At 37.4% G+C, this 13,954-nt stretch overlaps 1 protein-coding gene across 1 annotated transcript; it reads left to right on the top strand.

Annotated features, from left to right (window-relative positions):
• The first annotated feature begins 221 nt into the window (after positions 1–221).
• Positions 222–9,753, top strand: LOC117254947 (polyunsaturated fatty acid lipoxygenase ALOX15B-like). The gene is made up of 15 exons (XM_033623424.2): positions 222–388; positions 594–771; positions 1,154–1,358; positions 1,525–1,606; positions 1,724–1,846; positions 1,971–2,074; positions 2,365–2,531; positions 2,658–2,801; positions 3,029–3,232; positions 3,419–3,505; positions 3,618–3,787; positions 5,390–5,511; positions 5,619–5,719; positions 8,173–8,343; positions 8,551–9,753. The coding sequence occupies exons 1-15, from the start codon at positions 237–239 to the stop codon at positions 8,728–8,730; spliced, it is 2,190 nt and encodes a 729-aa protein (XP_033479315.2). The 5' UTR covers positions 222–236; the 3' UTR covers positions 8,731–9,753.
• The last annotated feature ends 4,201 nt before the right edge of the window (positions 9,754–13,954 follow it).

The following is a 13,954-nucleotide window of genomic DNA, read 5'->3' as shown; positions in this document are numbered from 1 at the left end:
TACTTCACTCATTTATGTAGTTGTGCAAGCCACTGCATTGTCAACAATACGGTCATGAGAAAATTTCATAATGAAAAGTCTTGTGTTAACAAATAAAGGGATTCTGTTGACAGACCGTGTGACTGTGATGATCACATCTTTAGCAGTGGAAAAGCTGGTTTATCTAAATCAAAAGAACTTGCACTACCTTAAGACATCATTAGTTGCGTCATCTTGTGGTTTTGCAAGTGCAGTAAATGTTCAAACACGTCGAGTATTCCATCACCACATGGATATTGCAACTTACTGGACAGTCCCACAAAACCTCATGTATAAAAGGAGGAATCAGGGAGGAAAATGTTTATCAAAAGAGCAGTTCATCAGAGGAACTTCTTGGTCTCATTAACAGGTAAGAGATGCTTTATGAGATGTCTTTTTGTTAGCAGCAACTGGCCCGTAATAGGTATGTGAGAAAGGACAATTTTAACATTAGTTGTTAGTATACCTTTACCAATGCTATTTTAATTGTGATACTAGTATTTTAAAAAGGTTCATCTAGTGACAGTTAACCTAATCAGTGCTGAGAATGCTTATTATTGTTCTCCCCTTTTCAGGATTCTTCTGCTTTCCAGAGTGAAAATGGTGGATTATAAAGTGACTGTGTCCACTGTTAATATTGCCACTGCTACCACTTTTAACAACGTCTACATTAAACTGGTGGGCACAGATGGGGAGAGCGATCGCACGTGGCTCGTAAGCGTAAAAGGGGCTCTATCCTTCGTCAGAGGAGCAGTAAGTCTTAAATATCCCTTTCTAAATGTGTTACAGTGTTCTTGTTAATTTCACCCATAGCCCACAGATTATAGGCCTATAAATGTCACTTCAGAAAAGATGATGTAAACCCTTGCCAACTTAGATTCATATGGGCAGCAACAGGGTATGTGCTGCTCTGCAACTCTTCAACATATGGCCACAAAGGTGACCACAGGAACAGGAGATTACCATAATGAGCTTCATGTAATTGGTATTTTATGCAGTGGTATTATATTGTTATGTGAGCTTTACTTTGTCCACCCCTCTGCATTTAGAAATTGTATGCTAACTATTGGCATGTGACAGCTCAGTTCTTAGTTATCAGATACACGTTCTCCTATTCCTTCTGTCATCGCTCCAGGTGTCTACGTTTACCGTGTCCTGCCCTGCCTCCATTGGCAAGCTGGTCCTGATAGAGCTAAGCCTACAGCATATCCCACTGTTTGGGGAAGACTCTTGGTTCCCTGCTAAGGTGGAAGTGAAATCCCCTGAGGGAGACACCTACAACTTCCCCATCTACCAATGGATCACTGACAGTGAAGTGCACCGCTTCAGAGAGGGAACAGGTTTGTGGAAATTTGCTGTCTGCATCCTGTACATTGTTCGCTGGTTACAGAAGATATTAAAGAAAGACAAATTCTGCAAGCTAGATAGTAAGAAGGCTGGAGTACATTTATAACAATATTCAGTATATTTATGAATTTTAAACCCTGTTGTGGTTCTTTTTTTCAGCTCTGAAAGTCTCTGAAGACAACCATCATCTTGGCAAGTACAGTCGGGAGCAAGAGCTGAAGCAACGGGAGGAAAATTACCGGTGAGAGTTCAGGGCTTATGCACACTTTAAATTTTGACATTTTAACTTGTTTATACTCTACTCTAGTATCTCGACTGTCCATAGTTTCTCACCACTCTGCTCCTCTATTGTTCCTAGCTGGCATGTGTATGCAGAGGGAATACCTCACTGCATGAAGGCAGAAGACCCTACTGATCTTCCTGCTGAAGTCCGCTTCTCCTTCACAAAGGCTTCAGAGTTTCGCTTCACTGCACTCACTGGGTAAAGTCCAAAAATTCAGTCAGATGTGTATCTTTCTATCTGTCTGTCTGTCTGTCTCTCTGTCTGTCTATATGATTATGTACCTGCCATCAAAGTAAAGTTACTCTTTGCTTTTATTTTCTAGGCTGGCTGAGCTGCGTCTGAAAGGACTGGCTGAATCCACGGAGAACTGGCCTGATATTGACTCTATAAATCGAGTGTTCTGCTGCAAACAGACTGACATATTGGGTACTAACACAGAGTTTAATTAAATACTTGATACTGTATCCATAATAGTGCTTTCAACTGTATTCATTTAGATATTCAACTGTATTACCTAAAAATACCATTGAATTTGTTTTACCCTGATATGAGCAATTAAGGTTCCACTACATACTGAAAAGTGTTGCTCCTTTACTGGCTTCATTAAATGGAAATAAGGAATATTTAAACATGTTTGTGTATCTATAGATATAAAGTTGTCTAATTTTGGGCTTTGCTCATGAGAAAAGTTAAATTAAATTCTGTTCTTTTTCCAGACTATGTCCAGAAACACTGGAAGGAGGATGCTTTTTTTGCCTACCAGTATCTAAACGGTGTCAACCCCATCTTGATCCGTCGTTGTTCAGCTCTGCCTGATAACTTTCCTGTCACTGACGACATGGTCTTCCCCAGTGGTCAGTTCAGCTTGGCAGATGAAATGAAGGTATCCGTCTTGACCTTAATTAATCTGAGCATTAGAATGCATCATGTTTTTCCCATGACATGTTAAATTTGGAACTGCATGTTGCACTTACATGTTCACTAAGATTTCTCATCCTCACAAAAACAGAAAGGCAACATATTCCTGTGTGACTACAAGCGTTTGGATGGACTGAAAGCAAACATCATCAATGGGAAGCAGCAGTACTTGATGGCTCCCCTCGTCCTGCTCCACAAAACACCTGATGATAAGCTGATGCCAGTTGCTATTCAGGTGAGAAGTAATCCCTCTTCTGCGACAGACACGCATCACAATAGATGTCATTTATACAGAGTGGATAAAAATACCTTTAGTAAAATTACACTAATGGAGTGTGTGAAGAATACGGATCACAGCAAAAGCAACATATTGCCATTCTTAAACATTACTGACCAGTACTTGTAGAACTGGTAATGGTTTGAATGGATAGAATGAACCACACCTCCTTCCTTCTCCTGCAGCTGAAGCAGACTCCAGCAGAAGACAACCCCATCTTCCTTCCTACTGATTCTGAGTATGACTGGTTGACGGCCAAGATTTTTGTGAGAAGTGCAGATTTCAACGAGCATCAACTCAATGTCCACCTGCTGCGCACTCATCTGTTCGCTGAAGTGTTTGCAGTGTCACTGCTGCGCAATGTGCCCTCGGTGCATCCACTGTACAAGGTAACTGAGGGGAGAATACTGAAGTTCGTATAGTTGTAGGTTTTTGGACTTGCTGATTTTGTATCTTCCAAAGTTGACAAATCATATCCTTCGTATCTATCTCTGTTAAATGGTATAGAGGCATCAAGATTACTGACTTGGTTAACATGTAATAGTGTTACTAACAGAGTTCCCTTTGTCTTTCAGCTCCTTGTACCTCACACTCGCTACACTCTGCAGATCAACTTCTTAGCTCGAGCTCGTCTCATATCTGAGACTGGATCTTTCACACTGGTACGAAAAGACCAACACACAGTAGACCATCAGCTAAACATGTTTCTTGTTTCAACATCATGCACAGTATTTGTCTCTAACTATACTCCTGACATATCTGACTGTCCTCTAGTTTGCAGCCTCTGGTGGAGAGGGTTTGGTGACACTCCTGCAGAGATCACAGTCCTCAGTGACCTACAGCTCCCTCTGCATGCCAGAGGACATCGCTGAGCGTGGGGTGGAGGATGTGCCGAACTTCTACTACAGGGATGATGGACTCGGGATTTGGGATATCATTCACAGGTACCAATACGCAAAAATCAGAGCCCAGATCCTCCCGTCTCTATTTGCTGCTATTGCTCTCTTACGTAACTTGTTTTCTCATTACTGATTTCTTCAGGTTGCAATGTATCTGTTTCTAAACAGTTTACCTTGCATCATTTCTTTCAGTTAGTCCATCTTAATGCAATCTCCTCTGAACAGTTAATGTTGAAACACATGCTCCTTTGTAGGTGTCACTGTAGCCAGAGGAGCTGCTTTAAGTTTTGGGTCTCCTTATAATGGTTTATAAGGTTTGTGAGATGCTCAGTGCATTAAGGGTACCTACAGAAGCTAAAACACATCCCTGCAATAACTCAAATTTTCACAGAGAGTTTAATGTTCTCTTTTTGTTGAATTTTGCAGGCTGTAGTTTGACATTCTGTTGAAATGTATTTTGTTAAACTGAGATGTGTTTCTAATATTAACAGTAGTCTACCCTCACTGTCTCAAATGCCATGGATGGAATTAAAAACACTTCACAGTGTAACACAGCTGGATGGCAGGGGCCAGGTTTTACATGCTTAAACTACAAAATTTCTCTCAAATAACACTGAAGGACTGAGGCATTTTAGAAAAGCAGGACAACCTATTCTGAATCCATTAATAGCAGCGCTGCAGTCGCTTAAACTTACAATTGATTTATTGTTGACTTGCCCTTTAAATATCAAGTGACCTACGTGTTAGATTAAGAATGCCTTGAAGAGATGGCAGTACAGTAAACGGGTGAACCAAACCTTAGCTACTGCTTCTTGATTGAGTAAAGTGGCAGATGGCTATGAAATTTTATAAATAGGCCTATTACTGCCTGAACTGCTTTAATGGAGAACTTCAGCGATATTAAAGGGGCATCCCTTTATTTAGGCTTTGAACGATATGGTTGAGTCCTGTAGCTCTGAAAGGTAACATTTAATTCAATTACAAACCAATTTTATTTATATAGCCCAATATCACAAACAACAATTTGCCTCAGAGGGCAGACCGATGTGCCATAGATGATGTGTGTTCATACTAACATAATTAATAAAATTAATAAAAATTATAGTATAGAAAATCTGGAACAGTCTTTCTGAAGATGTGAGACAGGCCTCTACTCTGACAATGTTCAAATCTAGGCTCAAAACAGCTCTATTTCACTGTGCATATGACTGAAAGGATCTTATCTGCACTCTTCTCTTTTAAAGTTCATTTTATAATGATTATTTATGTTTTTATTTTATATTGTGATTTTAATGCATTTTCTTGTTCTGTAAAGCACTTTGAATTACTTTGTGTACGAATTGTGCTCTACAAATAAACTTGCCTTGCCTTGCCTTGCCTTGCCTTGCCTAGACAAAGAAGTGTTAACTAAGGGTAAAACTACCCTAGTTAGGATGGGATCTAAGAGACAAGTAGATGATTTGGATGAAGAAATGTTACTGTGTATGAAGATAGATAGATACCGGGTAATGGCAAGAGGTGATGAATTTTGTCAAGAAACTTATTAAGTCATTACTGCTGAGGGCTATAGGAGTACAGGGTTCAGTAGTGACTTTAATGTACAAAAATGAGTTGTGTTCACATTTTACTTATCCACATTTCTCATAGGTTTGTGCAGGGAGTGCTCAGCTTCTACTATAAGAGTGATGCTGAGGTCCAGCAGGACTCTGAACTGCAGAAGTGGATTTCAGACATTTTTGAACATGGATTCCTTTCCCAGGCATGCACAGGTGGGCTTTAAATAAAATCTTGGTCTTAATTGTGAGAAATGTGCACATTTATAATTTTGTAATCTAGATGTCTTTAATTAATGCAGTTTATTTCCTCTAATTCTCAGGAATTCCACAGAGCTTTAAAACCGTGGATGAGTTGGTCAAGTTTGTCACCATGGTGATCTTCACTTCCTCAGCACAACACTCGGCTGTGAACACTGGACAGGTGAAGCCTTTAAAATGACCTATATTACCATTTATGATGTTATTTTTATTGTGAGATGGGTTGATGAGGTTCTGCAGTTTGTGTCTGAATTGGAGAGAGATGGATGACATAAATAACATCATAGTTTAGTATGTCGTCAAAAATCCCGAAAAAACATCGTAGTATATTATGTCATCAAAGATCGCGAAAAAACTTCATAGTATAGTATGTCGTCAAAAATCATGAAAAAAAGATCACAGTTTAGTATGTTGTCAAAAATCATGAAAAAAGTTGTATATCGTGAAAAATCATGAAAAAAACGTCATAGTTTAGTATGTTGTCAAAAATCATGAATAAAACTTCATAGCATAGTATGTCGTCAAAAATCATGAAAAAAACGTTATAGTTTAGTATGTTGTCAGAAATCATGAAAAAAAACTTCTTGTATAGTATGTCGTCAAAAATCATGAAAAAAAGATCACAGTTTAGTATGTTGTCAAAAATCATGAAAAAAGTTGTATATCGTGAAAAATCATGAAAAAAACGTCATAGTTTAGTATGTTGTCAAAAATCATGAATAAAACTTCATAGCATAGTATGTCGTCAAAAATCATGAAAAAAACGTTATAGTTTAGTATGTTGTCAGAAATCATGAAAAAAAACTTCTTGTATAGTATGTCGTCAAAAATCATGAAAAAATGTCATAGTTTAGTGTGTTGTCAAAAATCATGAAGTATGTCGTCAAAAATCATGAAAAAACATCATCGTAGAGTATGTCTTCAGAAATCATGAAAAAAGGTCATAGTTTAGTATGTTATCAAAAATCATGAAAAAAACTTAAAATCATGAAAAAACGTTATAGTATGTTGTCAAAAATCATGAAAAAAATGTCATAGTTTAGTATGTCGTCAAAAATCATGAAAAAAACGTCATAGTATAGTATGTTGTCAAAATCATGAAAAAAACATCATAGTATAGTATGTCGTCAAAAATCATGAAAAAAAAGTCATAGTTTAGTATGTCGTTAAAAATCATGAAAAAAGTCATAGTATAGTATAGTATGTCGTCAAAAATCATGAAAAAAGTCATAGTTTAGTATGTTGTCAAAAATCATGAAAAAAAGTCATAGTATAGTGTGTCGTCAAAAACCATGAATAAAACTTCATAGCATAGTATGTCGTCAAAAATCATGAAAAAAATGTCATAGTTTAGTATGTTCTCAAAAATCATGAAAAAAACTTCTTGTATAGTATGTCGTCAAAAATCATGAAAAAAGTCATAGTTTAGTATGTTCTCAAAAATCATGAAAAAAACTTCTTGTATAGTATGTCGTCAAAAATCATGAAAAATGTCATAATTTAGTGTGTTGTCAAAAATCATGAAGTATGTCGTCAAAAATCATGAAAAAACATCATCGTAGAGTATGTCTTCAGAAATCATGAAAAAAGGTCATAGTTTAGTATGTTATCAAAAATCATGAAAAAAACTTAAAATCAAACGTTATAGTATGTCGTCAAAAATCATGAAAAAAATGTCATAGTTTAGTATGTCGTTAAAAATCATGAAAAAAGTCATAGTATAGTATGTCGTCAAAAATCATGAAAAAAAGTCAAAGTTTAGTATGTCGTTAAAAATCATGAAAAAAGTCATAGTATAGTATGTCGTCAAAAATCATGAAAAAAGTCATAGTTTAGTATGTTGTCAAAAATCATGAAAAAAAGTCATAGTATAGTGTGTCGTCAAAAATCATGAAAAAAATGTCATAGTATAGTATATCGTCAAAAATCATGAAAAAAGTTATAGTATAGCATGTCGTCAAAAAACATGAAAAAACATCATAGTTTAGTATGTCGTCAAAAATCATGAAAAATGTCATAATTTAGTGTGTTGTCAAAAATCATGAAGTATGTCGTCAAAAATCATGAAAAAAACTTAAAATCATGAAAAAACATTATAGTATGTCGTCAAAAATCATGAAAAAAATGTCATAGTATAGTATATCGTCAAAAATCATGAAAAAACGTCATAGTTTAGTATGTCGTCAAAAATCATGAAAAAACGTCATAGTATATTATGTCGTCAAAAATCATGAAAAAAAGTCATAGTATAGTATGTCGTCAAAAATCATGAAAAAAATGTCATAGTATATTATGTTGTCAAAAATCATGAAAAAAAGTCATAGTATAGTATGTCGTCAAAATCATGAAAAAAAACTCATAGTATAGTATGTCATCAAAAATCATGAAAAAACTACGTGGTATAGTAGTTTGTAAAAAATCGCAAAAAAACCATCATAGTATGGTATGTCTTCAAAAATCCAGAAAAAATGTTATAGAATAATATGTCGTCAAAAATCACGAAAAAACTTCATAGTATCTATGTCGTCAAAAATCAAATAATTGAATCATTATGATCATAGTGCTATGCTTCGAATTGTATTAATCAGTTACTGGTCAATCATTCATAAATTGCAGTATGACTATGGCGGCTGGATGCCCAACACTCCCATCTCCCTGCAACTTCCTCCACCAACCACAAAGGGGACGACAAGCGAGGCCACGATGCTGCAGACATTTCCTGCTGTCAACACAACCGTTCAGGGAATGGCCACCATGTGGCTACTCAGCCAGCAGTCCTCTGATTTCGTAAGTGCCCAAGACTTTATGAAAAATTAATAGACATAAATCATGTTCATGTTCAAGTTGTGTAAAGTAGGTTAATATGTCATGAGAGCAAATACATGCTCTCACTATCACAGCCTGCTCACTTTTTACAACTGTACATTTTAATGCCAATAGTTTATGTTTGACAGGCCTAAACCTTTTTTTTTAACGCATCATTGATGTCACCAGGTCGCTCTCGGCCAGTACCCAGAGGAGCATTTCAGCGAGGAAATTCCCTGCAAGCTGATAAAGGATTTTCAGGGAGAGCTTGAAGTGTTGAGTGCAGTCATCAAAGCCAGAAACAAGAGTCTGGAGGTGCCATACACATACATGGATCCAACTGAGGTAGAAAATAGTGTGGCTATTTGAATATCAGAAGCGTGACCTCCTCAGCTGTTGGCCGAATTCAGCTTCATATCAAAGGAATACTTCACCCACAAAACGACCATATTTATATCAGTTAGTCACGCTGTGTTACCTTGAATTCATTAAGAAAATGTTATTTTTCTCATGCCACATTTAAAAACAGCAAAGCTATATCACAACATCTGTTTGTAAGCTCTCACACAACTCGTGCAGTATAATCCAAGTCTCATAGATCTAGTCATATACTCAGTGTTTCCCAAACACATGCATTGAACTTCATAAAGGCATCTCTTCTGGATTAAATGGCACAAGTTGTGTAAGAGTTTGTAAACAGATGTTTTGATTTAGTTTTGCCCTTGAACGTTCTCCCCAGTCAATCAATAAATCAGTTTGTTAGCTAATTTCCAATGGTGCATGCGAGACAAATGAAATTTCTTCATGACTTGAAGGTTACACTGCATGACTGCGTGATTTAAAAATGATCATTTTGTAGGTGAAGCATTCTTTTAATAAAGATGTGAAAGGGGATAATCTACATGTTCTGTCTTACCTGATACTATGGTGGAAGGAAACTACTGCATGTGATTGTTTCATGCTGATCTTTGATTTCTATACAGACTGACTGATTTAACTGAGGTGAAATTTAATCTTTGAAACCTGAATTAACAAATTAAATCTTCATCTTAATTTGTCAGTGATGTCCGATAATTTAGCTACAGCTTGATCTGTGTGTGAGCCTGTTTGTGCCAGTTAGAATAGTACTACATATTTTTGTGAGAAACAATGACAAATATTTTCTAAGTAATAACTAATAATAACTTGTTGTTATTTATTTATTGTTGTTTTCTTGACATGTTGCTGATGACAAAACTGTCTGTTAAACATTGTGCATATGAATATAAAATGAACGACATTCTTCGTATTATATTAGCTCATTATGTTGTTGTGTTTGTGATTTTTTTCATTTCATATCTCTCTGTGTGACCAAATTCCTTCACCAAAATAAAATATTGTTAAGTCTACACAGTGATGAGTGCCTGTAAGATCATTATTATTCTCACACCTACAAGATCTTCCACTGTTAGTATTATTCACTGGAGGGGACATCCAAAAACAACCAATAAACCAGCCCAACAGTAGTAAAATGATTGCTGCTTGCTTCTGTGTTGGAGAGATGGTGGGGCCCTTTGCATATCTGTGCCTATAGGGGCCCATTGTCTCATAATGTGCCCATGCATGTCGGCTGAACTTGCATAGAACAGAAAGGGGGCTAAATAACACTACAAAGTTTTTGCAAGGGAAATAGTGACATGTTGATTTTCAAATGGGTCCCTTGAACTCTCACCTCAAGACATCTGAAGGAAAATGGGTTGTACTGGTACCCATGAGTCTCCCTTAATCTCGAGAAGGCTCGTTCCCAGTGAATGTTTTGTTCCTTAAAATCAACGTACTCCTTCAAAGTGAAGCTGTATATTTGTCTTTTTAAGGAAAAGGACAACCAGCCTATTTGAAGAACAATGAATCGCTATTTGCACATATTAAAACAGGACTGATGTGGAATTCAAAATGTTAACTGTACCAATATTAGTCCAAGCACGTCAGATAAATAGTATTAAAATAAGAAACCAAAGTATATCAGTATGCGACTCCTCAACTCTCCACACTGACATTGTTTTCAATTAGTCTATATACTTGAGCAGCGTAATTAAATTTCTGAAATTCAGTTATTGCTTTTGGCTTTGATGTGCCACTCAAAGATTTTCAATGGCCCCATCCGGTCACCCCTATGGAAATATTCTGGGGGCACCACTGCTGCTCTGACCTGCCAAATCTCCTCTGTTGAGTCAGCATTATCAGCCTAGTCTGGAAGACTTCTTCTTCAGCGTGACAGATAACTGATCGCTCCCTGATAACCTGACAATGCCTGTCAAAACCTCCATTACAGTTAGAGGAAATCTACTGGGAGCTGTTGGTACAGTGTGCAGATCTTTTGTCTGACTTCAGCATTGTAAGGTGCAAACATTGGGTTTTTTATTGCACACCATAATGATTGATTAATCTCTGAGATAGACAGATGAATCTGTTAATCATTCACTTGATTCATCAGAGTATTTGAAGATAAATACCTCAACATCTATAAAAGCAGCTGTCTTATCAGACTGCTGTTGAATAACTGCAGTAATACAGACAGAAGGTCAGCAAATCTGCACTCAACGGATGAGAAAAAAAGATTTATTGTGGTTGAACGTCCTTCACATGTCTCTAGGATGTGACACTGAGCACTTCTAATAATGTGATCATATTCAAATAGCAATACAGCAGTAATTCAGTTATGATTTTGAAAAGCTCCACTGTTCGGTTATCCAACAAATTGAGGTTTAATGGTTACCTTTGCCAGTCCTTCTTTGCCCTGTTCTTATGCATGATGAAGGACATCACTAATGTTTATCTCTGCGAACATTCCCTCATATTTAACTTTATCATTTGTCTCATTCATTAATGTCATTAGTGCTGATAGATTTTGTGTTTCCATGGAACAAGCGTGACAGAATGTGGGACGGTCTTTCACCTTCATTTAGCCAGAGACTGTACACTTTATTCTACTTGAACTACAAAGGTGTTTTGTATTTCCCTCTCTTATTGTGTGCTCTGCCACTTTCTGTGTGTATGTGTTTGTGAAAAGAGAGAGAGGAGATGCCTGAGTTTGCAACCCTTCAAGAGACAATTGGGAAACGGCACAGAGGAAAACAGACACACACAAATACAGAGATGCAGGCAAATACACACATTTCAGTTAGCCACTGCCTCTGCCCTCTGGATTTCTTTCTACTATGGTGATTTATCTTAATAAAGGGACTGTTTGCTTACCCTTTTTTGGCCCCAAATATTTCGCCCCGAGGGAAAATGAAGAATGAATTTTTTAAAGGTATTTAATCACAGGTCAGTGACAGGACTTTGGAGAATCATCTGTTTGGAGACAGATCTAATATCAAAAGCGCAGACCTTATTTGAACAAATGTTGATTCATTTTCTGTGTTTGCTGTCCGTGTACATGTGTGTGTGTGTGTGTGTGTATGTCAAAGAGAGGGAGAGAGATGTTATCCATGGTAACCGTCTCTTCAGGGTCATCACACTCTTCCCTACTGGCCAGTAGCATGAATTCACAGCACAAATTTCATGAAGCTGAGCTCACGAAAACCATATGCAAATTTAATATACTGTTGTTGGGATTTACAGGACCACAGATGATTTATCATTTGGTAAAATCTAAACTGGAGATTTAAAGGCTTTTTCCTCTGCATGCTCTTTGTTCTCCAAACAAAGAGAGCTATGTGACACCCATCTCCACAGGAGGTCTCACCTCACACCTCAGTGAGACTCAAGTCCCAAAACTTGATTGGACAGTACCTTTACAGTGACATGTGACTCTGATGTCACAGGCATCTGTAGATCTGTGCTCCCTTTCAACAATTCTCTCTCTTGCTCTACAGCTGCATAGGAGTGCATGCCTCTTTCTGGCTGGGCCTGGACCAGCGCAGAGGCCTAGACCCTTGCGCCATAGCCCAAACCACTAAAGGGAGGGCAATTGATCACAGACTCTCTTGCAAACACAAGGTTTGCAACTAGCTTTCCAGCAAAAAGGAACTAAGTGAGTTAGCACCCAGCGTCTAACTCTGCTAAACCCTGAGCGACCAGCTTCCTCGGAGTTTCACCCTTTGGAACAAAGGACCCAACAAAGACTGCACCTGGAACGATCTTCCCAGCCTTCTTCTGCCGGCTAACAGCAGTACACCACCAAGTGACTCTTTCTCCCATCCATTCAAGGATCGGTAACGTAACAACTGGGCATAGTTTATCACAGCTTTACAGGCTAAGCAAGACTGTTTAACTTGTTGTATGTGATTTGATGCTGTTCATTGAGTTATTGTTGTGATAGTTTGCAGTTAGGTCATTGATTAGTTGGCTTCGCCAAAGCTAAGTGTTTAGTTTGCTAATACTTTTTACAAACAGATTCTTGCACCCAACTAAACAATCTCTGCACTAATCCAGACCGTTTGCAACACAAATCACATTCACATAGACTCATTAACAAATAGGCTTTCAACAGAGCTACCCCAAACAGGCATCTCAAAGTTCCTGCTTCTTTTCCTTTGTCTTTGTCCTGACCACACGGTCAGACAACCACCTCCCCTGACCTGAAGCTAGCCTTGATTCGGCCATTTTGGTAGTTCTCTGTTGTCAGCCATTTTGTTTTGTATGCCAAACGGCTCTTTGATCACCACACCCGCCTTTGTCTTTCTCTTCTTTCTCTCTCTCACACACACATATACACACACACACATATACACACCAAGCTTGTATATAGTTAGTTAGAATTTGTGTGGTTTGGTTTGCTTTGCTAATTTGTGAATAAATATAATTCTTTGGAATCATGCCTGCTGTCTGTTTAATTTTGCACAAGAGTGAATGAATAGTCAACCTCTGCTGCATCAAGAACTCAGAAATCTTTCAGGCATTACCATTAATTTTGGTTGTTGTCATTAATTTAATTATTAATCAAACTCCAAATTAATAGTTTAGCATATTTTATGAGACTGATATCTTTAACTGGCTATCATTTTTCCCTTTACGGGAATGGTGCCCCATGAGGTGATTTAATGTTAATTAAGTCACATTATTTAACATAATGAATAATTATTAATAATCATTAATTATTTCCGATAGCCAATTAAATCCCAACATAATTGGTGCCACTGTATGAAGCCCGAATTTATGTTCCCAACATTTTGGTGCCTCCGTGTGAAGCCTAATGTGTTGACCCCAACTCTGCTGCGAGCACATCCAGTGATTTAAACATTTCCACTTGTGTGACAACGCATAATGAGGCATCCTTAATTAATAATAATAAAAAAAACTCCACTAACTGCTTTATTGTGCATACAGTTTACTGTTGTCACCTACCATAAAAAACAGGTGGTGTTCATATGAGTGTGAAGGATATGTATCATGGTTGCTTGCAGTTCAGCATACTTTGCACACTCACTTATAATGGTGGTCGAATTATTGACTGGAATTGTGCTTGAGGCTCCCTTTTATTCAGTTTTATCGGATACCTGGCAGCCTTCAAACAGGTATGCTTCTTGGCCGTCGTATAAATGAGGAGAATGTATCTTTGAATTTCTGTGAGTAATATGAAATATTCAATCAAAGCGTGCGTCCTTCTGCT

Source organism: Epinephelus lanceolatus, chromosome 3 (genome assembly GCF_041903045.1).
Source record: "Epinephelus lanceolatus isolate andai-2023 chromosome 3, ASM4190304v1, whole genome shotgun sequence".
Lineage (NCBI taxonomy): Eukaryota > Metazoa > Chordata > Actinopteri > Perciformes > Serranidae > Epinephelus > Epinephelus lanceolatus.
Note: the sequence above shows the minus strand (reverse complement) of the source record. Positions and strands in the feature narration are given on the sequence as shown.